General features: G+C 53.2%; 1 protein-coding gene across 1 annotated transcript; it reads right to left on the reverse strand.

The window, feature by feature from the left end:
* Positions 1-2452: 2452 nt before the first annotated feature.
* On the reverse strand, positions 2453-12232 carry RNF113A (ring finger protein 113A). The gene is made up of 10 exons (XM_065422705.1): positions 12133-12232; positions 11418-11494; positions 9889-9993; positions 8172-8279; positions 7104-7213; positions 6754-6860; positions 5748-5837; positions 4521-4614; positions 3477-3583; positions 2453-2563 (listed from the first exon to the last, which is right to left on the reverse strand). The coding sequence occupies exons 1-10, from the start codon at positions 12230-12232 to the stop codon at positions 2490-2492; spliced, it is 972 nt and encodes a 323-aa protein (XP_065278777.1). The 3' UTR covers positions 2453-2489.
* Between the last annotated feature and the right edge of the window lie 13313 nt (positions 12233-25545).

Genomic DNA, 25545 nt, shown 5'->3' on the forward strand with positions numbered 1-25545 from the left:
GAATCGTGTTGGTCTGAAGGAGCAACTTGCGATGAAAAGCGGTGGGCGATGGTGGGCGGACATTGCCTTATACGTGGCAACAATGTTAAAATGAGGCCCATGACACTGACCTTCCTTTGCAAAGTGCTGGGAGAGATGCTGAGAAGTGCTATAAAAGAGCTAGAGATTCTCATTTTTGTTTAGACCTTCGGTTGGGTACTTTACACAGTCTAACCACCTCACCTTTGCAGGATAAAGTACTAGGAAAGGGTCACTTTGCCCACCACTCAAGTGCAGTCATTTAACAACACTGCAGCGTGAAGGACAGGAAACAAATACAGTACCACTGAACCTGCAGCGGGGGGGGGGGGGGAGGGGGAGAGTTTAGAGGCAGAATGTCATTACATGAATTGGAACGGGTCCAGGACACAATCCAGAGCCCCCCTTTCTGCAAAAAGTGCAATGGGACCTGGCCAACCACAGACTTGGCCAGATGTCAGCTTAGTGTTGCCTGAAATGATGGCTGCTTCAGTAGCACAGCCGTCTCCTTCTCTAATACCAGCCTGGGGCATGAATCCTGGGAAGCGCTTGCTACAGGAGGAAATCAGTGCAGCTCTAACCTCAAGGACTAGCATCTGCCAGGGTCACAGTACAGTGTAGGAAGGGAAGTGGTTTATTTGAAGCTGTGTGGAACTAAAGGGGCTGTGTTTTCCCACCATGTGAATGGCCCTTGTACAGATGTAGCTGTCAGAAGTAGGCAGACCTAAAACTTCTAGCTGATGACTAACAGTGGGACCCTTGTTACTGTATTATCCTGGGGCTGTCTTGAAGAGTGAAAATCAAGACACTGCCTTGAGACTCTTAATAGGTTTAGGGAGGAGGGGGAAAAGGCCCTTCAACCCACATGTAGAAACAGCCTGTGATGATACCTAGGGAAACAAAAGAGCTCCAGGAAATTACACCTATTAAACTGCTCGGCTTAGTTTAGTAAATGCCAGAAATAATCCTTTGTGCATGACAAATCCACCCTGCTTTACCCTCCCTCAGTGTATGACATCACTGCCACAGTCAAGGTGAAAACTTTAGGATACCCAACCCCTGTTTTCAGAGGCATAAAGCTCCCCAAACTAACCTGTGAGCTGAAGTTTCTCCTGCTGGGTTGTGGCGGTGACAGCTGGTCTAGCTGAAGAAGATTGATTGGATGCCCTTTTACTCTTGTAATTTAGTTTAGATTTTAAATGCTCAAAGGAATTGTAGCACAATGGGCTGGAGCCAGCTAAGCAATCACATTAAATTCAGTAGGAGGCTCCAGCCTGAGCTCCCCTTCACTGCACTTAGGACATGAAGAGCGGAGTGCTGGGATGTTTTCGTTTAGTGTTGTGAGCAACATGTAGGAGGTTGATGTGGAAAGCCGAACCCCTCACTCATGCTGTGGAGGGTTTCAAGACAGGTACACCCAGGGCAAAGCCCAGAGCCTGTAGGATATGACAGAGCATAGGGGTGGGTGCTAACCGGCACAATCAATGCTACACACACAGCAGACCAGGGTGAATAAATAAATGGGAGACTGGCACTTCTTTTAAAAGCAAGATGGGAAAGATAAACGGACAAAGTAAAATCCTTTAGACATCCCTTCACGGTGATGCCAGAAAGGGGGGGGAACATCTGACATTTCAAGGGGTTGAGGTTTTGGAAAGTTTCATTTTGAACTTGGGGAACTGGAAACACCTTCACATTTGTGAAATTCTTCCCATCCTTCAGCCTGCTCTACTAGATATGTTTAGCCTCCTCCCCCTGCTCTAAAATAGCTCAAGAACTCCTAGCTCCTGTGCTGTCACTCACCCTAGCAGCATCACCATTTAAATAAACCTCTCTGGGTTCATGCTTGGCAGGGAGCAGAGACCACGAGTATCGTAGCTGTTTGTCAAGCTCACTGGGCAAACCCAGGCTTCCTTGTAAAGTGAGAGTCTCACTATGACGACTCATTGTGTGATTTAAAATGCTGTTTGCTGCAGCCTGGAGGGGACATAGCCTCACTGCGGTCCTACAGGCATGGAGGGTGGGGGGGAATGCTACAGCCCAGCATGCATGAGCCACCTCAGCCCGCCCACCACCACCTTCTAGCCCAGGAAAGTTTGCCTCACTGTTATTCTTACCAAGAGCCACTTGAGTCCTGGCAGTGCAGCAAGGGCGCTGCTGGCACACTTTCTCTAGCAGCTGACGGGAGGCTGTGTGGTGCATTAGCCTGGCTGGGAGACCCTTCTTCGTCTCCCACTTTCACGGGCCAGAGACCACTGTGGCACTGACAGCTAAAAGAGCTAGTCTGACAGCTCAGCGCAAGGGGGTTTCCTAGTGATCCTTGCTGGGTGGGTTAACAAGCTAATCACCTGCCTGTGACAGTTTCCTAGAAGCAAAATCCAAAGTGGACAGGTCTTTTCTATAAACTTTTATTGGGATATTACAAAACCTGAGGGGTGGGGGTGGGAGGGAGAACAGGGGAGAGAGTTGTGCTACTGTGGCTCATCTCCATGCTCCGAGGGATCCGACTCCTCACCCTTGTGCTTTTCTAGCTTTGCCATTAGCTCTGCAAAAGACAAGAGGAGCAGGGGTGAGGCTCTGAACAGGCCCTGTGCTTCCCAAGGGCTGCTGCTCCCCAGGACGACCGTAAATAGCTCTCAGTGCCAGCTAAGGGCCAGAGGGAGCCATGGCGGGTAGAGTTGGCTGGTGGGAGGTGCAGCTGGGTTGAAATGAGCCCTGGAACTGCAGCTCCGCTCTCAGGCAAGGATCCAGTAAGGGGAAGGGGCCATCAAGGTGTCAGGCACGGGAAGAGCCAGCGCAATGCCAACTGGGAGCGGGGCTGGGGCCTGCAAGAGGCGGGCTCGGGCAGACAGCTGCGATCGCTCAGGCAGGGCTCGAGAGGTGGGAGCAGCCGCACGCCCTTCTAGGCCTCGTGGTTCCTGGGTAATTCCCCAGCAGACAGAGACAAATGTGATTTCTAGGACGTTCCACCACCTCCTGCTGCAATATGACCCAAAGGCACACGCTGCACTGACCCTCTGGATGCTCTTGGTTACTGTGTCCAGTCAGGCTGCTGCCCTGCCCTTAACTTCCTGGCTGCTCCCCCCGCCCAGCTCATCCCACCCAAGGCAGAAGAGGAAAACTGGATCCGGCCCATCAGAAGATCTTCCCGGCCCTCTCTCTTGCTGCGCTCCCCGTCTGGCCCCACTTGGCCAGCTGTACGCTGGGGAAGAGCATGCAGCTCTTGGCGCTTACAAGGAGATGGAGGCTGGAGACCAGCTCAGAGCTTTAGCCCAACTCACTAGGGCATCTGTATGTTCCCATCTGTTTAGCAAGGTGAGTGAGCCGAGCCAAGCCAAGCCGAGCCACGCCACCTGGAGAGGAGGCGACGGCCCTCCCTACCCAGTGCAGTAACATCCACCCCTGGTTGGCATTAAAGAAAGGCCTGTGATCCCGGCAGGGTGGGACGGGTGAGGCACCTTTGGCTGGGTTGAAGACACCATTGGTTTGCTGGTCGCACACGTAGCAGCGCTTGGATTTGCGGTAGTGCTCCAGGGCGCAGCTCTCGCAGAAGTAGTGTCTGCACCTGCCGGGAGGGAACAGGGGGGCCAGGTTAAGTCTCCCACAAAGGACTGTGGCCACAGGAGATAGACCCAAAGTCACCATCTCTGGGAGGCACCTGGAGACAGGAGGGCTCTGACTCTGCTCACTCCCTTGGGACCCGTGGGGGAACTGAGCAGCTAGCGTTCTCCCCGCCCCGTAGCAGCAAGCAGGCACCTGCGAAGGGCATTACGGCAAGGCCTGGCCTGAGGGGGGTTGTTACAGTACAAATGCAGCAGAGGGAACATCCCACAGCCTGGAGACTTAGGAACAGCTGCAGCCCTCCTGCATGAGAGCAAGGCACAAGGCCCTACACCCAAGAGAGCTGCCCCTGCTCCCAGGAACGGGGTTCGCTGCTTCTGCAGAGATCCCAGGCCAGGGAGCATGACTGAACTGTTCCCAGGAGTCCTACATGGAAGCCTGGCCATGCTAACAGGACCTTGTCAAATCAGAGGAGAGGCTCCCAATCCAGGCACAAAGATCTCCCAGCTCACCACTGCCGGGATGGTAGGGTGGGATGCCCATCACGACGCTTGGATTCTATTTCCAGCTCTGCCACCAAATCACTCTTTGACCTTGGGCAAGTCCCTTTACCACCCTGTGCCTCGGTTTCCCCATATGTACAGTAGGGATGATGATGCTTATGAAGCACCGGTAAAGCCTTGGGATGAAAAATCTCAAGGCTGGTGATAAAAGCCATGCTTTACAATGGACAATGAATGCATTTTGGGAGCCTTGGAGGGACGGTGCTAGAAAAACACCAGGGAAGGGTCCAGGCAGCTAGGAACTGAAAGGCCCAGATGCAGCGTCACCCTGAGGTGGGTAATAACAGTGGCCATGGAGAGCGAGGGATGGACTCAGTGAGACTGATCCAAAAGCCAGATGCTTGGGTCCCCATCGCAGCAGCAGAGGCAGCTGCTTACTTGGTAACCACGGGGTTCTTGAAGGAGCTTCTGCAGATGAAACACTTGAAGGGCAGGTCCTCGTCATCGCTGCTCACCTCATAGTTTTCCTCGTCTGCGGGAGAGAAAACAATTAACCGTGGTCAGGCGATAAGGGGGCATCCAGGTCAGCCCGGAGCACGAACTACCCCCAGCGCAGGATGCACACAGCAGGTGGGCCTGGTCCTTGGCCAGAAATAACCCAGCTCTGGCAGCGAGGCGTCTCTGATGTCAGTAGCTTGCGTGGGAATGAGATATAATTAGGTCTAATGAGCGAACATGCTCGCTGCTCATCTCACAAGGAGCAGGTTCCTCTGCCTCGCCCACTCACTGCTATAAGCAGACACCAGCGAGGCCGCCTTCTTAGTGTTCCTCCTTGACTAGCTGCCACTGAACCAAACCCAACAGCTTCACACATAACACGGCCCCTGGAATTTTCTGCGGCCGGTCACAAGCACCACCCAGCCTGTGGCTGTGAGACGCAGCAACTGCCACCATCTGAGCTGCATAGAGGCGAGTAATAGCACTGTTTCCCATGGGGAAATACATGTGTAAGTGCAGCTGGAAGGCAGTGAGATGTCACAGCAACCCCACTCCACAAGCTGGGAGATTGCTCGCTCTTGGGCAATGAGCAACAGCAGATCAATACCCATTCAGGGGGAAGACTACCTGGGGTGAAGTTTTCAGAAAGCACAGGATTTATCATAGCAGATCAGGCCATTAATTCTTCTTGGCCACAGTCTGCCTCTGGCACTAGGGCAAACCTGATACTTCAAAGAAAGACTAATTCCTCTGTCCCCATCCCCCGGGAGATGAACCTGGCCCACTGGCAATGCTGCTCACAGAAGGGGTATTCATTCCAGCCCCTGTGGCAATCAGCAGAGTTGTTCAGTCCTTTCTTAGTTCTCATACCAGCAGCAATTACTGGAGACAGCAATCCAGCTGCAGGACTGGGTTCTACAATCCTGCAACAGGGAGTTCCACAGTTTTGTGACCCGCTGCCATGAAGAACTGTCCTTTTTATCTTTAACTTAAACCTGTGACCCACCACTTAGCATGTCATTTGAGACAGGGAAGGAGCCCCTGATCACTTCTCCTTTACCCTTCATCACCTGAGAGCCCTCAGTCTAGCCCGTTCTAAAATACCAACGCTGCAAGACCTCATTAGAACGGAGCTGAGGGAGAGAAGGGAGAGGGCCGCTATTGTACCGTTGACTCCGTAGCGTCCTTCGTCCAGTTCCCGTTCAATCTGCCAGCCGTGTTTATAGTCGGAGCGGTCGTGGAGGAACTTACAGCTGTCTGCCGCAGGACACACAGACAAGGAGTTAGCATTCCCTCCCACCACTCATCAGTTACCGCCTTTTGCAAGTGGCTTATAAATGGATGCTGTACTGCAGGGGCTGCTGCGCTTTGCCCAGGAGAGGTGTAACTTATCAGAGTGCAATCCCCCCTCCTGTTTAATGCAGGGGCGTGGCCCATGGAGACTACAGAGCCTAGCTTGCATCTCGATCTGATCAATGGAGCTCCCAAGCACCGAGCGTCACATCCAACATGTAACCCTCACCCCGTCATGGGACACACAAACACTAAGGAATGGGCGGAGCACCTCCCCTCACATACTCTCTTATACTTTCCCAAGGTTACAGAGGGACACTCAGTGGTAGAGTTGGAAATAGACTCTAGATCTCCGACTCCCAGTCCAAAGCTGAACCATACGCCCATGCTCCCTTAGTCACTCCTGTCAATAATACCCACTGAATGGACAAGTTCATCTTCTTTCTACAGCACATATTTTATCTTAGAAGCATGCTGAGATCCCTAGGGTAAGAGCCACCTAGCAAGGTGATTACGGTACTTCAAGTTATAGAAATCAATTGCCTTGGACCCAGCGCCTTGTGCATTTACGGCACTACATAAACAGAGTCAGGCTGCCTGAAGTCTGTGGCCATCCTCCAGAAATGTCCTGCTGAGATCCGTAGACATCCTCTACTCATGGACCTGCAAGTTCAGGTCATTAGCCATTGAATGCTGCCGTTTGCCTCTACAAGCGTTTGCCTGTACAAGCGTTTGCCTGGGTTGAAGCCGCTTTGTGAGTCTGGCACAGTGTCTGGAGAACTTGTGCCTGCCTGGACGTTCTTCTTAAAAAGGGGCCAGCTAGTTAGTTTGGAACTCAGGATGGGACATGGGTGCTGTGGAAAGGGAAAGGGACGTTCACCTCCAAAGCCACAGAAGCCCGTTTCCTTGTAGTCTTTACAGATGTCGGGCTGATAGTCCCACCGCACGGTGGCCCTCAGGTGCTCCGGCGCTCGGATCGGGCCTTTCCTGAAAGGGGCGGAAGAATGCTTAGAACGGGTGCATCTGAGATGCCTACAGGCAGGTTCTGGTTTGAATCAGTCTTCCAAAGGAGGGTAGCATTGGTGACGGGGCCAGCTTGCAACACTGGAGACTGAAGCTCTGTCCCCAGAACAGACACGTTTCTGCTGCGCCTGCTGCAAGCGTCTCCACACGCTGGCTCACCGAGCTAAAGAAACCGGGTCACAGATCATCATTCAGGCAGCACCCTACCTGACCATTCCCGAGGAGGCGTTCCCCATCGACGTATCTTTGGGCTTCACGTACTTCTGATAGTTATTGATGCCCCGGTAAATTTTATCGTCCTCCTTCCCTCGTAGCTCCTACATAGGGAAAGCAAGAAAACAGTCTGGGAAGAAAGCTCCGTCTCCCAGTCCCCTAGATCTGCTTCCCGGCCCCGCCAGCCCCCAACCTCCTCTGCTATCCATCCTCCCCCCCAGCTCCCTTCTCAGAGCACTGGGGATGCCCATAAAAGCCAGGAGGTGCCCACTGTAACCAGGGAAAGGGATTTATACTTGGCTTGTCAAACTTAGGGAATATAAAGCTTCCCCCCACCTCCATTTTTCAAGATCAGTGGGCGAATTTGGTGTTCCTGGAAGAAAGGCATGGAACAGGACTGGCTGCCCACCACAGCTCTGCCAATGCACCTCAGTCCAGACCTGCAGCCCCTCACCCCCATTCCAGCCCTGGGTTCCCCACACAGCTCTGCCAATGCCCCTCAGTCCTGACCCACAGCCCCCGGCTATTCCAGCCCTGGGCTCCGCACACCCAGCTCTGCCGGTGCCCCTCAATCCTGACCCGCAGTCCCCGGCTATTCCAGCCCTGGGCTCCCCACACCCAGCTCTGCCGGTGCCCCTCAATCCCGACCTGCAGCCCCAAGTGCTATCTCAGTCCTGCCCCACCAATACATTCACACACATCCCTCTGCCAGCACACCTGCAGAACCCTGTTATTCCAGTCAGTTCTGCCAAAGCTGCTTTGGCCTGATTTGCAGCATCCCTCATTCCAGGCTTAGACCTCTCAACCACAGCTCCCATGTAAAGGACCAGGCACCCGTGGCTAATCTGCTTCTGACTGCTTGCACTAAGCAGGTCGATTTGAACCCGGGCCCTTCTCCCCTACTAACCCCTTACCCCCACTTCAACTGGGAAGCAGCCCCTCGGGACTCAGCAAACCCTCCTGGTGGGATGGACAAGGAACGGGGTAAAGCACATGACTAAATAGACAAACGTATCATCTCCCCCACGAGAGCTCTGGCTTTACAGGTCACGGCTGACTGACCTCCTGGATTTTCTGGCTGCGCTCAAAGATGGCCTGGGCATCTCTCTCCTTCTCAGTGTCCAGCTCATACACAGCTGTCGCTCCCATGTCCTCCGGACCTACAGGTTTCTGAAATGCAAGAAGCACATTTCCCCACTCACAGTCAAGAGAAGACTCCCACGGTGCAGAAAGCTGCTCAGATCCTGCAGTCAGGAGCACAGGATAAATGCACAGCGCTGGAGGAATGGGGACAGTCGCTTTCCGCTGATACCAGCTGGTTGCTTGTTGCACTTCACTCTGGTACCCTGACAGTGAATCTAGCCAGGTTGGTGTCACTTTGCCCATTTCACTTCCTGGTTCTCTAACACCTCGGTCCTTCTATCACACTTCACACTCATTCATGGATTTTATTCCCGAAGATAGGGAAGCATTTACCCCTATTTTGCAGGGAGTTGCCCAAGGAGGCCGACGGCAGAGCTAGGAATTGAACCTAGGTTTCTAAATTCGGTGCCCTAACACTAGACCATGCTTCCTACAAAGGCTGTTGTGTCTGGATTTCTAACCCAGCTGTGGGAGGTTTACCATTTAATTTGGTTAATGCATCTGTTCGGTTTAGATTGTTTTTTTAATGTTGTGAAAACATTTCTATTAATCCTGAGCTTCATCAACCCTTTATCAACAGTCCCACCGTGCAGAGATTTAAGTACAATTATATCCAGGTGGGAGCGTCACAGCCTTGGATTACAAATAAACTGAGCTCTGGAGTTTCCAGCATAAAAGCCACATTCTTCTCCAGCACCTCCTCCTTTCTGCTGGGGGGGGGGTGTGTGTGAAACTGACAGCAGCAGCCCTTTCCCTGACAGCCAAGCGGTGAATAATAATCGCAGCCCTGAGCTTGTCACAAGGCACTGTACAAAGATGAATGAATAGATCCTTGCAACCCCTGTGGGAGGCAGCTCAGCGCGATCCCTGTTTTACAGAGGAGGAAATGGGGGCACAGAGAGGGGAAGTGTTCGGGAATGCATGTCAAAGCCGAGATCCGTACCGCTTCTTGCCCTGAAGAAGAGCTCCGTGTAGCTCGAAGGCCTGTCACTTTCACCAATGGAAGCTGGTCCAATGAAAGCTATTACTTCACCCTCCTTGTCTCGCTAATATCCTGGGACCAACGCAGCTACCACAACACGGCAAGCATTAAAAAAGTCTGTTTGCATTACTAACACCTCCTCAGATTAGTTAAACTAGATCCAATTGATTTCCCATACGTGCAGGCTGTTCCTTTTAGACTTTTGTTCAGCTCGGGGCAGTTAAACTAGATAGGGCAGTGGCTGCTTCTCCTGCACTAAACCATGCTGTTTGGATTGCCAATATTAGCCTAGGACATTGAAAACCTGGCTTCAATTCCCTGCTCCACCACAGACTTCCTGTGTGACCATGGGCAAGTCACTTAGCCACCTTGTGCCTCAGCTCCCATGGGGATAATAGCACTGCTCTTCCTCATGGGAGTGTTGTAAGCATAGATCCATTAAAGACTGGGAGGCACTCAGATACTACAGTGATAGACGTTAGAGGGAAAGAAAAGCACCAGATGGACACTAAAGAGAGTTTCAAAAACAAAACCTGATCCTGGGGCCCAATCATAAAACCAACCATACACAGTCTCTGGCCTCTGTTATGCAGCCTAAGTGATCTAATTGTCCCTTCTGGCCCCTTTTAAAGCCACGTGCTGCACTGTGCTTACCGCCGATCTCGTTGATTTGTAAGCGACCCCGATTCCTTGCGACTTCCCCTCATCATCACTGCTGCTTGCACCATACGAGGTCTTCTCTTTACCACTTTTCCTGGTCTGAAAGACGGGAGGGCAAATATCTGAAGAACCAAGAAAGATCCACCAGCAAACTGAGCACAACACCCGGACACGTTCCCCATCACATGTTGGCAAGAGATAGAACTGCAGCCCAGGAAGGCAAACCAGTGGAGTTGTCGTAATCAGGGCCCATATAGACACAGCACTGGTTTAATACAGCCACCTCTGGGCTGGAAGGAGGGCGGAGCAAAACACCTTTGGTTCTCCCAGACCAAGAGAGGGGCACCACAAAGTTAAATTCTTGCATTAAGAGAGCCAAGTGATAGGTTTAATTTGGATCTGTGGACCTGCAATATTAGAACCATTCATTTCCCTTAATCTACAGCGCATCTCCAATGGGTAACAATAGGAGGTCGGAGAAAAGATCAAGCGAGCCATTGCCAATAACTAAAGCTATACGTACATTACAGACGTCTGCCACCATGCTCCTGTCAATCAAGGGTGTGATCCCTGACCCTTATAGCAGTGCCGGCAGAAGCCCCTAATGTAGATGCCGCTATACAGGCCAAACTGCATTGGTGCTGGTATAACTTTTTTCAGTTGGAGTGGGGTGGGGGTGAAATAAGCTATGCTGGTAAAAGAGCGAGCTGTGTTGATATAAACCGCATCTAACTAGAAGCCCTTTGCTGATATAGTATACCAGTAGAGTTATACTGGCAAAGCACTACCGGTGAAGAAGTGAGGTTCTTACCCACGAAAGCTTATGCTCCCAATACTTCTGTTAGTCTTAAAGGTGCCACAGGAACCTCTGTTGCTTTTTACTAAATTTTCAGTTACTAAAGTTACTGTGGCATACTGCATCACTCTGGGTAAAAGTCACATAGGGCACTTTTAGATCTCCCAATTACTGCCCCTTGTTGGCCATTTTCACATGCATATACCTAACCTATGCATTTGCACACCTAGATTTGTAAAATTGGGTCCTTTAGGTGTCCTCATTAGGCTTCAAAAGATATTACGCCCTTGAGAGGAGAGGGAAAGTTCACTTCTCTCACAGTGGGGCATTGGCCAAGGAGGCCTGCAGACCCCGGAAGTCAATTCTGCATGAGTTACTGTCTGTTCACGTTTGAAAAGATTTTCCCACAACCAGACGGGCTTGAAACATAGGATTTTTTTTTTTTTTTTACGTGAGAATCTCAATTCTGCATAATCTGAATCTGTCATGGGCTCAGATAAATCTTATAAACTGGCTGGATCCACTCCAAAGGAGTGTCTGGCACTGCCATGGCTAGGCGAGGATGCAGTCTCGTGGTGCTGGTGCACAGAACCTTCTGCAGATCTCCCCCAAGGATTTCCTGGGTCCGAACGTGGGACCCATCCCGCCCCGCACTCAACGGAGAGGTCTGTTACGCGTGGAGTGGACAATGCGTGGAGCTGGGCATCTCTGCAATGGACTCAGTCACCTTCTGGATCATGGGGTTGTGCGCTTCCCGCCGCCTCTCCTTCCTGACCACCGTGCTCCCCTCATCGCTGCTGCTGCCTGCAGAGCAAAAGAGGCCATCAACCGGAGGGGCAGGAGTAGCCGGGCCAGGTCAGGTCTTCAGCCCCACGGGTGCCCCATTCCCTCACCCCAAGGAGCGCTCCCCACATGCCAGGCCCTGGGCACAGGGCTCTTGGGGGCCACTCAGCCTGCATGAGGGGCTGGGCACCAGGCTGCAGGGGGACCCGGGCCCCTCTCGGGGTCAGGCTGGCTCAGCTCCCATCATGGGGTTACGCACAATGCGGGGCCCCCCAAGGCCCCTCCAGTCTGTCAGGGCCCCCCCACCTGCTAGGATAGTGGCACGGTCCAGACCCCTTCCCCCCATGATATTCGGACCACTCAGAAACCCTCAACCCCCTTCCCCAGTGATAATGGGACACTCCAGAAATCCTCCCCACTGCTAATGGGACAACCCCTCCCCCCGTCATATTGGGCCTGCCCAGAAACCTTCCCCGAAGATAATGGAACAGACCAACCCCGCCCCCCATGGTATTGGGACAGCCCAGCGCCCACCCCCGCGGTACAAATGCTATGGCCCGGAATCCTCAGTGATAACAGCACAGCAGGAAACACCCTCCCCCGCGCGCCGGACAATGGCACGGTCCGGAGCGGGGCCGAGCCCCCTCCCCCATCCTCACCCTGCTCCTGGTCGCTGCCCGGGCGTTTGCGCCGCCCCCTGCCGGCCGCCGGGCCCCGCTTCTTGAACAGGAAGCTGCAGACAGGGGTCTCCTCCGCCATCTTCCGCCGTCAACGAGACGGGCCGGGCCGGGGAGCGGAGAGAGGGACCCACCGGCGCCAACGAGATGGGCGTGGCTGGAGGAAAGGGAGCGGCCGGCAGCAGCGCCGCGCGGTGCCCCCTAGCGGCGGGGAGGAGTCGCCGCAACCACTGCCTCCCGCTCGCCGTGTCTGGGAGCAGTGCCGGGAGGGGGAGCGGCCCCCCAGGGACGGGGCAGGAGCTCCCCAGGATGGGAGGGGGCAGCAGGGGCCCCGGGGAGGGGGCAGCAGGGGCCCCGGGGAGGGGGGGGCAGGAGCTCCCCAGGATGGGAGGGGGCAGCAGGGGCCCCGGGGAGGGGAGGGGGCAGCAGGGGGCCCGGGGAGGGGGCAGGAGCTCCCCAGGATGGGAGGGGGCAGCAGGGGCCCCAGGGAGGGAAGGGGGCAGGAGCTCCCCAGGATGGGAGGGGGCAGCAGGGGCCCCAGGGAGGGGAGGGGGCAGGAGCTCCCCAGGATGGGAGGGGGCAGCAGGGGCCCCAGGGAGGGGAGGGGAGTGGGCAGGGGCTCCCCAGGATGGGAGGGGGCAGCAGGGGCCCCGGGGAGGGGGCAGGAGCTCCCCAGGATGGGAGGGGGCAGCAGGGGCCCCGGGGAGGGGAGGGGGCAGGAGCTCCCCAGGATGGGAGGGGGGCAGCAGGGGCCCCACGGAGGAGAGGGGAGTAGGCAGGAGCTCCCCAGGATGGGAGGGGGCAGCAGGGGCCCCAGGGAGGAGAGGGGAGGGGGCAGGGGCTCCCCAGGATGGGAGGGGGCAGCAGGGGCCCCGGGGAGGGCAGGGGAGGGGGCAGGAGCTCCCCAGGATGGGAGGGGGCAGCAGGGGCCCCGGGAGGGGAGGGGGCAGGAGCTCCCCAGGATGGGAGGGGGCAGCAGGGGCCCCGGGAGGGGAGGGGGCAGGAGCTCCCCAGGATGGGAGGGGGCAGCAGGGGCCTCGGGGAGGGGAGGGGGCAGGAGCTCCCCAGGATGGGAGGGGGCAGCAGGGGCCCTAGGGAGGAGAGGGGAGGGGGCAGGAGCTCCCCAGGATGGGAGGGGGAAGCAGGGGCCCCGGGGAGGGAGCTTTCACCTTCCAGGGGCCGCTCCAGAGGGGGCAGCTTCCCCTCCCAGCACCGACTGGGTCTGGCGCAGCCCCCCATGGATGCTCTAATTCAGGCTGTGGCGCTGCGGCTCCTGGGGGCGTTAATGAGACTAGCCCAAGGGGCCAGGCTGGGAAAAGCCCCTCCCCCCTCCTCCCCCCCGCAGGTGAGAGTGGCTGGTGCAAGCCGTGTGTGCCATGAGGAGGTGGCCTCCTTGCCTGTGGGGCAGTGCTGAAGGCAAAGCACCTCCACGGTTCCAGGGCTGCTCTCTTCTGAATGGGGGAAAGCCGAGCTCCTGGCCACCTGTGGCACTTCTAGGTACAGTGTCGGGTGTTAGCCTGGCTGTCCTGGCCAAATGCCACCTCTGGCTATTACATTCTGCCCCCTGTTAGACAGCTGCCACATCCCAGCCTACAGGTGCCTGCGTTCCCATCTCCATGCCTGTGTTGGTAAAGCTCTTTGCGATCCCTGGACGAAAGGTGCTAATAGAAGAGATTATTATAGGCCACACTGAGTCAGTAGCAGCTGTTTCTGAATATTGAGAACGCCGCTGTTTTCCAGCCTGCCAAATGAATGCTGAGGTGGCATGTATATCTCTATGCCTGCAGCATCTGAGGGGTTAATTCCTCCTCCCTGCACCTGTGTCTCATCTTCCCCACCCCGCTCTTCTCTGTGCCTTGCCTCACTTCCTGTGAGCGGAAAGCCTCACCAATGCAAATCATTTGGTTCCTGTTCTTGAATTGGTCAAGCAAAGAGCGTGGCTGGCAACATGGGGTGCCATTCTCAAGTACAGAGGATTTAGTGTCTTTGGTAGGGGATTTATTGGTGATCCTGGCTGGCTCAAAGAATTGGGAGAGGGGTGGGTTAGAGTTCCCTTTGTCTCTGGGTCAGGAGTAACTAAGATGACCAGACCGCCTGATATTATCAGGAACATCCCAATATTAGGGCCTTTATCTTATATAGGATCCTATTACCCCCCCCCCCACTCCCCCGCATCCGGATTTTTCACATGCGTTATCTGGTCACCCTAGGAGTAACCAAAAGTCTTTCTCTTCTTTGGTGTCCTGTGTGAAATGAATTGGTGCATTCTGCTAAGAGTGGATGTAATGCCGTCAGATCCCGTCGGCGGTGGGCAGGATCAAACCGGGGACCTCTGGAGCTTAGTGCATGAGCCTCTATGACATGAGCTAAAAGTCAACTGGCTGTTAGCTAAGGCTGTAGAGCAGACTCATTAATTGCTCTAAGTGGTCTCGGTGCCACTAGATGGGACACGTGTCCAAATTGTACCAGACGCCCTGTTGGCAGCAGAAAGGACAGAAGCTCATTCCTAGAGGTGGGGTCTCTCATTCCTAGACGTGTTGATTCTCATTCCTAGAGGGGATGCCCAGTTTTAAGGTATATTAGTGCCCAGTACAGGAAAGACTGGAAACACTCGTTTGACAGTGTGTGGTCAGGTGCTCCGTAAACAGCCCTCATACAGCTCTGGCAATGCACCTCAATCCTGGTCTGCAATGACCTCTCTTATTCTACTCCCAAAGCCACCACAGCTCTGCCAAGGCACATAGTCCTTATCTGCAGCATCCATTGCTATTCCAGTCCCCAGGCATCTCATTCTGACCTACAGCACCCCGGCTACTCCAGTCATGAGCTTTTACTCAGTTCAGCCGATGCACCTCCCTCCTCCCCCTCTGGTACTTATACGGCCCCACCACGGTAATATCTGAGCAGAACCCTCCTGAACTTTCCTCATGTCATGCTGTGGATCATGCCCGCTAAGGACTATAAAAAGGGCCAGATTCTAATGTCAGTTATGCAGGCGTCCTCTGGAGTAACCCCTGTTGATGGACTTATATATAAGAGAGGAATCTTGCATGGTCTCTTACAATATGTGTTAATGACTTATGCCAAACTGTTCCACTTTGTATTTAGCTGTGACACTTTGAGTATCTTTCCCAGGCCCGAAGAACAGCTCTGTGTAGTCTGAAAGCTTGTCTCTTTCACCCACAGAGGTTGGACCAATAAAAGATATCACCTCATCTCCCATGTCTCTGTAGGAACCGCAGAATCCTTTTCCATTTTGTTCTCAGACAGATTTACACTTGGTTCTTTAGAAAACTCTGTTGGGTTCCCCGTTGAGTCTTGGCCTCAGTCCCCTCTCTTTTAACAAGATTGAATCCTTTCCTCCTGGCCTTGTTCTGATGTAATGAAATGTATATTAATCTGTCCTTGTCACTGTTCAGAAGGTGTAGCATGTTCCTGCTAACTGATGTTACAGACTTTAGCTATTTAGGGATTGAGCAGGTTTCTGATCAAACAATGGGCTGCCCAAGACCATCTGTCACTCCCTGATTCTTCCTTTTATTGTCCTCCTGTAATAATCAAGCAGGTCCGTGTTCTATAATTTAATCCCCACTGGCAACAAAACCAGACAATGTTGCTCAGATGCTCTGGTTTGTGGCACTCCTGGCCGGGGAGTGGGGGGTGCGTGTTGTCTCAGTGAGGGTCTGAAGGACGGGGCTGTCAAAAGCAACCTCTAATAATGGCTGTTCCCAGGAGAGCTCCACCTGCTGCTGGCAGCCTGCCTGCGCTATGGCTTCCTCCGTGGGTGCTGCAGCAGCAACAGGACTCATCAGTGGGGCTGGGGAAAGCAAACAGCAGGGCTAGGGAGCCAAGATTTTCTTCTCTCACGCTTGTGTGTGTGTGGGGGGGGGGGTGTATGTGTATGTGAATATACACACACACCTACCCACACATACACACACACCAAACTAAACGACACAAAGTCATGCAAATAAAAGCACAAGCACAAACTCTCAGGGAAGAGGAGGGCACATGAAAATGAGTGGTCAGGGGGCTGGTAATTTCTGCTTGGAAGTTGTATGTACGACCCCCTCAAAAGCTCACACCACCACCCAGCTTCTGAAGGGGCCACAATAAAAAGGGGAGAGACACAATCCAGATCTCCCTCCTCCCCCCCAGCCCCGGTCTGTTTACATACACACCTGTTGACCTGATGAAATCTCTCTCTGACCTCTGGGTGGAACTGTGGCAGCTCCAAGCCTGCCTGATTTCCCCAACATGGCCACAGGGGCGAGCAGATAGAGGCAGGGGGAGGAGACAATCATAGGACAAACTGGTACAAAGGAGCAAGAGAGAAGAACACATCCCCTGGGTTAGCTTGTTCCCACTCCTCCCCTGTGGTTGCATCATCTTGAGTAGAGATCAGGATGCTTGTTGGCCAATAACAGCGACAAGAGCGTAAGCACATGGTACCATCCAACCCAGGCCTATTCGAACTGTAGTAACCCTCTGCACCCAAGGGCCTTACAAACATTAATTTACCTTTATGTTCTACTCCCGTTTTTCTGCTGGAGAAACTGAGGCACAGAGACATGACAGGGTTACACCAAGGAGTCAGTGGCAGAGCCAGGACTAGAACCCAGGAGTCCTGGCTCTGTTCTGTGTTCTTTGTCTCTACTGGAAGCCACACAATATGGAAGGATGACTATGGAGCTGGCTCTGGCCAGGGTGGGGAGTTCTCTGACCAGTACCAGTTCCATCGCTGGATGTTTATGGTGTCTGGCCTGCTGGGGAGGGGAAGACGCTGGGGTAGGACAGTAGCAGGAAGGCAGCAGTGTGTGCAGGTGAACGTGGGATGTGATTTACACCTCCCCACACACACACACTCCAGTCTCCTCCTAGCTCTGCTGTTCAGCCTGCACCAGCGCTGGCGCCTTGCTCGTCACCATAGCAACAAGTAATAGAGCTGAGCATCATTCTGGAGCTTTGCTGGGTGTGGTGGAGGCTGAGATGGAAAAATGAGCCTTGCTGGGGCTGCAAGAGGAGGGCAGGAACCATGAATTACCATGGGGCACAAGAATCCAGCCTGGGATCCCCGGGATCCCCGAGCACTAGAGGATGCCCTGTGTAACAGGAGGAGGAGCTGCCGAATGCCTTTTATTGTACATGCAGCAGGGCTATTCAATCCCCTTTGTCTTAGCTGGGTAGCTAAGGCTCCTTCGCCCCAATTCCTGCCAATGCACCTAATTTCCTGATTTGGAGCCTTTCCTCTGCTATTCTGGTCTGACTCCTTTAACAGTGGAAAAGGGAGGGTGTCCTGGCATGGAGTGGAGTGGAGCAGAGCATAGGGGGTGGGTTGCTACACTTTCTAGTTAAGGTCCTTCCCACACAGATGATATAAACTCATACCTATGCTGTGCATTCAGTCACTCGGCCAGAGATCCGATTAATGAGCAGAGGAGGGTCCTCGTCTCTAGAACGCTCCTAGCCTTTTGGGAGTGTAACACAGGAGATCTGGGTTCTAATCCTGGCTTCTGCCACTGGCCTGCCAGGGGGCTTCGGGCAAGTCCCTTCCCATCTCTGTGCATCTGTAAAATGGCGCTAATGATCCTGGCCTCTTTTGTGAAGTGCTTTGAGATCATCTGATGAAACATGCTGCATAAGAGCCTGGTATTTATATTGATTAATCTGTTTCCATGTCTCAGTCATGTAGGACGGCTCCAGGTACAAAGATCATAGAATCTCAGGGTTGGAAGGGACCTCAGGAGGTATCTAGCCCAACCCCCTGCTCAAAGCAGGACCAATCCCCAAACAGATTTTTGCCCCAGATCCCTAAATGGCCCCCTCAAGGGTTGAACTCACAACCCTGGGTTTCAGCAGGCCAATGCTCAAACCACTAAGCTATCCCCCAAGAAAAATATAACTCAGATTACACCCCTAGCACACGGCAGGGGTCTGTATCTCTCCCGTGGCTACGTTTCCTAACACAAAACCTAAACCACTGCCCACAAATTGACCTGGCCAAGTAGTAAAACACAACCAAATACACACACGTCTCCTGGACCGCAGCCAAGGGGCCTGATTCTTCATTGCCCTGCACCTTGTGTCGTCACTTACACAGCGCAATGGGAGTGCAAAATGCTACAGACGGGTAACAATTTACACCCTCCCTCGCACTGGTGCAAACGATGGCACAAGATACAGGGCAGATCTGGAACTTCCTTATTTTGCCTTGTACTGGGTGTCTGTCAGTAACAGCTCTCAGTGGCTTTCCGATCAAACAGCTGCTGCGTTCTCTTCAGAACAGTTCCTTCTGCTGCGCTCAGTTCCCACGCTGAGGTGGGGCCACGCCCTGGAGACTGTGTTTGCTGCTTTGGCTGTTTTTCGAGGCCGGTGTGTGGGTGGGAGATATGCTCCCTCTCTAAGCACCTGAGCAAAGTTGCTGGCATTCTGGATGTCCTCAAGAACCAGAGACCCAGGAGAGGAAGGAAGGCCGGCTGGTCAGGGGGACGGGTTGGAAGATCTAATTCAGTTCCCTCTGCCATAGTCTCTCTGTGTGACCATGCGTATGTCTACACTGCATTTGTAAACCAAGGCTCAGACTCAGGTTTGACCCCAACCCTCCCTACTATCCACACACAACTCTTTCTGACTTAGGTCAGCAAGCCCTCTGGACCTGGGTCCTAGGACCCACCAGGGGAATGGGTCCTAGGACGCACATCCAAGCCCTGTCATTTTGCAGTGTGGATGCAGGTCAAGCTGCAGACCCGAGTCAGAATGTCTGTGTGGGCGTGTTACATGCCTGTGAGACCCAGGTCTACAATGCAGTGTAGAGGTACTCTCTGTGCCTCATTCCCCCATCTGCGCCATGGGGATAGCAGCACTGCCCTACCTCAGGGGTATATTAAAGGTTGTGAGGTGCTTGGGTAGCAATGTCACAGGGGTCAGATAAGTACCACGGATAGAGCCAGTTTCCTGAGTTTTGTTTAGGTGTTTTCGGTTCCTCCTGTAGGGTTCTCCCTCAGCAGCGGGTCTGACACATCACTTTGGTGTGGGTGGATGCTATAGCTGTGACCTTTGCCGCTTGCTAGACACTTTCTGTTTGAAATCCAACCTACTCTCTCACTTACTCGGCTTGGCATTGTTGTATTTCGTCCGTTCTAGTTTCCTGGTATATGTTTCTTTTCTAACTACTTCAGGCTGATTGTCTTTGGCTCCAGAAGCATATTCGATGTTGGTTTTGTCCTTCTGGCCATGAGTTTCCGAAGTCGTGATCCCAATAAAACATCATGGGGAGTGTTGTGATATTTGAACAACGCTAAAGAGAGATGCCTTGAATCCACTAGGGTTGGAGGTGTTTTTTTACTCAAGGATGAAATCCCGGCCCCATTAAAGTCAACAGGAGTGTTACCATTGGCGTCAATGAGGCCTTTGCTATTTGTGTTGACTTTCCCGCCAACTCATTTGGCTGTGCAGTGAGGCTGGACCTGAACTGATCTATCCAAGGGAATTGCTGAATTGAGTCATTTGGGAAGTGTGAGGCATTTTCTAGTATGGACTTATCTAGAATCCCAGGTGAGCAAATGGTACATTGCTACCCGTGTGATTTGCAACAGCTCAGTTGCATTTAAAAAAAAAAAGGGCCTAGTGGTCATTAGTAAGAGACCTAACGAGTATCTTTCCCGTTTCTTTCCAATAGATCTGCACCAGCTTTGGACCAAGGGCAACGAGGAATCTCACATCCTTTCAGTGGTTCTTTTCCATGGTGTTTCCTGTGTTCGTTGTAGATTTCACACTCGGATATCGTCTCTTTCGTGGCAGCATTCATGACATAATGGGGCATCTCCGACTCTGTTCTTACGTCTCACTACCCAGATGGGCACTGTGCATTATGCATAGTATTTCTGAACTTATGCTGTGTGGACTTTATTATAGTGATCATATTCTTAACCAAGTAATTTAGTGTCTGTAGTTGCTCAGCAACATCTAATTTTACCATCCAGTCAAGTTCAGCTGTGTCAGTGATAATGGAACGTTATGTACGCAGTGTTATTGTAGTTGTGTTGTTCCCCGGATATTAGAGAGACTAGAGAGAAGGTGAATGAGGTAATATCTTTTATTGGACCAACATCTGTTGATGAGAGAGACAAACTTAGGAGCTTCGGCAGAGCTCTTCTTCAGGTCTGGGAAACATACTCACGGGGGAACAGATTATTTAGCATAACTTGTTAACACATATTTCGAGGGATCATTCAAGGTGAAGAGGCCCTTTAACGCCCCTGTACTCATAGGGGGGAAAGGATGCGATTTTATGTCATACATGTCTTTTAGGCCATACTGTGGGATCTGTATCTGTGTCAGTGTGATGTATTATTTTGTTATTACATCCCCGCCCATTGAACACCTCTGGAAATTCATTAATGTTTTTTGCATTTTGTTCTGTAGACAAATTCTGCACCTGTTAGGTCACCTGGATGCATTTGCAGACGGATGTTTCATCTAAACACACCTAGGGCTTCCTGCACGGCATCAAACTGTACTTAACCGGCATGTGTCCTTGTAGAGATCTATCCGTGTAACTGTGCTACGTAGGCGCCTTTGGGGACCATGATGTGAAACCAGCTTAGTTTTTATCACTAATTCGCTACTGGGGTTCTTAATACATTTACAGAGCAAAACTCCCCAACAGGTTGGTGTGTGACACTGGAAAGAAGTGAACAAAGGGCAAATTTCGAAAGAGCTGTTGGAGCTGAGCACAGCGTAGTCATAGACTTTCTGGGTGCCCTTGGGCAAATCACTTAGTCTCTCAGTGTCGAGGGGTGATACTAATGCTTCCTGTCTTCACAGGGAGGTTGTGAGGGTGAATGAATTAAAGACACTACAGAGATGGGCAGCTGTAAGCACCTTCGATGGATGCCTTCTCGGGTCCTTAGGAAGGGAGCGTGTCTGCTGTGAACCTTAGTGGGAGGGATCTCCCAAGGCAATGCATCAAGCCCCCCCCCCCCCCCCCTCCAGCTGAGCCTGTAGTCCACCAATCCCTACAAACTTTAGCAAGCCTTGGAACTTGGGAACGGAGCCATGGGAAGGAGGGAACTTCTGGGGGCAGGGGAGCTGCCATGAGGGGTCAGGGAGGCTGCCATGAGCAGAGAGAATCTTGCCCCATAGTGTTGCTAAAGGGGCCTGAGCGTCTCTAGCCAAAGGACACTGCTGACCCCCTCTCCATAGATGGCTGAGCCCGAACCCCAGAACTTTGCCAGGGGGCCTTGTGGGACGGGGGCTGTTTGGAGAACCGGCCCCACCTTGACAGCAGCGAAGGAGGAATGATTGTTTGCCCTGGCACTACTAGAGGGAGGCAGGCACCTGAGAGATCTGCTTTGGCAAGGCTCACCCTGGGACAGGCCAGGAAAGCAACTTGGATTTTTATTGGGGGGGGGGGCAGAGAGAGACTGGCGAGAGGGGGACCGAGGGGGGCTCGGAGGAGGTTGGGGGTTATAGGTTGCTTCACACAAAGGAGAAAAGCAAGGAGCCAATCACAGGCAGCAGCCTTGTGATAAAAGGACTAGCAAGGCGGCTGGAGGGAGCTGGCAGGAAGCAGCTCCCAGAGCTGAGTCTGGGCAGAAAAAAACCCAACAAAGCCCCCCGCTTCCTGGCCAGAGGGACGGACAGACCCTGCCGGGGAAGCCTCCCTCTGCCCTGCAGCCCCGCGAGGAGCCCGGCCCGGGCACAGGGTGAGTCCAGCACAAGCTCCGGCGGCCGGAGGAGACAATGCTGCGGCGGGGGGGGTGATGGGGAGCTGCTGCTGCTGGTCTCGGGGGGAGGGAGGGGGCCAGGAACAGCCCCCGGCGCCGGAGGGCTGGAGGGGCAGAAAGATGCCCGGAGGGAAAGGGATGGAGAGATGCACAGAGAGGCAGACACCGAGCCAGGGAGAAGGAGGCGCATGGACCATTGCACAGCAGGGGAAAGGGGGGTGGGAAGGGGGTTCCAGCCCAGCCCAGCCCGGTTTCTGGGAAGGGGGGTTCATAAGACAGGCCAGACATAAGGGGAAGGGGCCTGCAACTTTTGCTCTCCGAGGAGGCAGTGGGAGGAGGTCTAGATGGGTGGCCATTGGGGCCAGAATCTTCAGGCTGCATGAACCGCCCGGGGTGTCTGTTTTTGGCCAGTGGCCAGAACTTAATTTGTGCCAGTCCAGAGCCCCGTCACCTCTGGGCCGGGAAAGTTCAGGGCCCCGGCACCTCTGGATGGGGCAGTTCAGGGCCCCGGCACCTCTGGATGGGGCAGTTCAGGGCCCCGGCACCTCTGGACAGGGCAGTTCAGAGCCCCGGCACCTCTGGGCCGGGAAAGTTCAGGGCCCTGGCACCTCTGGATGGGAAAGTTCAGGGCCCCGGCACCTCTGGACGGGGCAGTTCAGAGCCCCGGCACCTCTGGACGGGGCAGTTCAGGGCCCCATCACCTCTGGACAGGGCAGTTCAGGGCCCCATCACCTCTGGGCCGGGCAGTTCAGAGCCCCGGTACTTCTGGGCTTGCCGCGTCAGTTATGAAAGTAAAACAATTGCTTGAGCCCCGGCACTGCTTTCGTTACACATTAAGTCCTGCCGGGGGACCACTCCGGGACATGGGGTCAGCCAGGGGCCAGGCGGCGTGAACCCATAGCCCTCTGGGGAGATGGACACCTCTCCGAGCCTTGCCTGGGCTTGCAAGGCGAGGAGCTGGCCTGGTGGTGAGCAGAAGCGAGAGCGAGCGGGCCAGGGGTGATGCTGGGCTGGGGGCGGCTGGGCTGGAGACACAGCCCTGAAGCCGGCTGGAACGGTTTGGTTCCAACTTGTGGTCCATCAGAAATGCCTTCTTGGTCAAACTGAACCATTTGGTGGCAATGTAGTGGTTGTGATGGAAACTTCAGCAGTTCCAGGCTAGCTTGTCTGGTCTGTCCCCCGCTCCGTGGTAGGGACTTGCACATGGGACAGAGCAGGGAACTGAATCTGGTTTTCCCACAGCCCAGGGCTATTGAGGTGTTTCTCATGCTCCCCCCCACTTCTTGTTTTCCAGCCAGCCCCCTTCCCCGCCCCCCCCCCCCCCCCCCAGTCTGCACCGCAGGGTTGTTTTTTCCTCCCTTGAATTTCCCAGCCTTGGTTGGGCTTTAACCTCTTCAGCAGCTCTTTGTCACATGCTGCAATACACACGAGGGAGGGGCTGGAGGGGGTGTGTGTCCATTTTTAATGTGATCAGAGAAACCAGAGATGGGAGATGAGCTGTTAGATCACAGCTAGTTTATCCCCCTTGGCTAATGCAGGATTATTCCTGACAGTGCATTTCCTAATGTCTCATCCAGTCCAGCTTTAAACCTCTTGAGCGAGGGGCTTTCATGGCTTCCCTTGGGAGATTGTTCCAGGTCTAGGAGTTTTAATAATAAAATCTTACTCTTATCTAGCACTTTGCATCCATAGATTTCAAAATGCTTTTCCAGGAGGTCAGGATCATTGTCCCCATGCTACAGATGGGGGAAACGGAAGCACAGAGAGATAACACACTGACCCATTTGATTCGAATGGATCATTTAAAACCTAGTCCAGTTGAAACTGACAGGAAGTGACTTGTAGGCCAAACTTGTAGGCTTGTTACCCCCCAGTCAAGGATCAGGTCCCCATTGTGCTAGAGGCTGTGCAAACAAAAAACCAAGAAGACTGCCCCTGAGAGAGCTCTGTCTGCATGTTAGACAGGATGCAACTGGTAGATGCAACAGACCCATTGGCTGAGAGGGCAAGAGAACCACAAAGCAGAGAGAGTTTAGTAGAAAAGCGGAAAGCGGCAAATTTGAAGGGGACAGTGGAGTTTCAGATGAATTAAGCCAGTTTCAGATGAATTAAACCAGAACGACTGGCTTTCCGCACCCTCTAAAGTCTCCTACTTTTTTTTTTTTTTAATGTCTAGTCTCCAAATCACCTTGATCGAGAAATCCCAAGTGGTTTGTGTTTGGTCTCATCAGCACTGGTACCATTCAGTACTGGCGAGGTGTGGGATAGGGCTCAGTTCAACAGTCATAGCCCTGCAAACTGTGACCCTCCAAGAACTCCCATCAGTGGCTGGCTGAGTTCTTGCAAGCATTTGTTGGGAGACACGGATGAATGGAACTGAGCCACCCTGGAGATGGAGTTGAAGAACTCTGAGAGGTCCAATGCAGGGAGAGGTGGCCTGGAGCCAAAGAGAAGTCCAGTCATGGTGTTTGAAGGGGGACTCTCAGACAGTATAACTCCACCGTGGTCCTTGTTTCGGTGTTTATAAGGGCCATTAGCGCGTGTGGAATTTACAAATGATGGGCAAGGTTTTCAGTGGGAACTAGTGCTTTTTTGGGGGTGCCCAACCCAAAACCCAGGAAGGGGCTTGATTATCAGAGGACAGGAGCGTCTGTTCTGAAAACTATGCCCCTTTATGGTGTCTCAGGCTGGACACCCCAAAAATGAAGGCTCCCAAACCACTAATCACCATGGAAAAATCTTGCCTCTTTTCTGAGGTGCTGAACACCCCGATGTTCCATTGACTTTAATGGGACTTGTGGGTGCTCAGCATGTCTGACGAATCAAGCCTGTATCTATTTATAGGCTCTCTCGCAGAAGAAAGTATAAGTGCTGAGTGTGCGTTCATATGTGAGCATCTCTAGGTACATTCTAAAAAACTAAGGAAATTCCCAGACAAAAACATTGTTAAGATCTAGTTACCATTGTCAGGATGGACCAGTGCTAAGGCACCTTAGGAGAGTGTGGTAGTTGCTTTTTTTTCAATGCCAGAAAACCAGTAAATTCTATCTTAAGGTATATGTCCGAATGGTTCTCTCTACGAGCCTCAAATTAACCGCTCAATGCCTTGTCTGTCCCGCTGTCTTAGCCATTTGCCTGTACCCAACTACTGCAGACCTTCTAATTCTTCATGCAGCTAATCATCTACCTGTGGAACTCTCTGCCCCAGTATGACTGAAAGTCAGATACCATTGGAAGATTCTAAAAGGGGGGGGCGAATGATTTTATGGCCAGTGTAATTTGCAGCTCTGTGGTATTCAAAGTGCCTGGGGCAGGGAATGAGCTGAGAGCCTCTGTGGGGATCAGGAATGAATCCCGTGCTCCCATACACAGCAACGTATGCCAGTCTGGCCGCGTTAGGTGTATTGCTTTTGCCAACCCCTGAAGCATCAGGTAATGGCTGTTGCCAGGAGCAGGACACTAAATGGACCAGTATTTCGGCATGGCAAAGCTAATGCTCCTATGGGTTGGCTGGTGTCTAATAGCAACAAGGGCCTGATCCTGAGATGAGCCAAGCACCCCCGACTCCCACTCACTTCAGTGTCAGCTTTCAGGATCGGGCCCAGACGGGCTGCAGCCGGCTGGTAATGGTCCCAAGCGCAGCTATGATCGCGTGTGGAACCTCCCA

This window comes from Emys orbicularis, chromosome 25, assembly GCF_028017835.1.
Source record: "Emys orbicularis isolate rEmyOrb1 chromosome 25, rEmyOrb1.hap1, whole genome shotgun sequence".
NCBI lineage: Eukaryota > Metazoa > Chordata > Testudines > Emydidae > Emys > Emys orbicularis.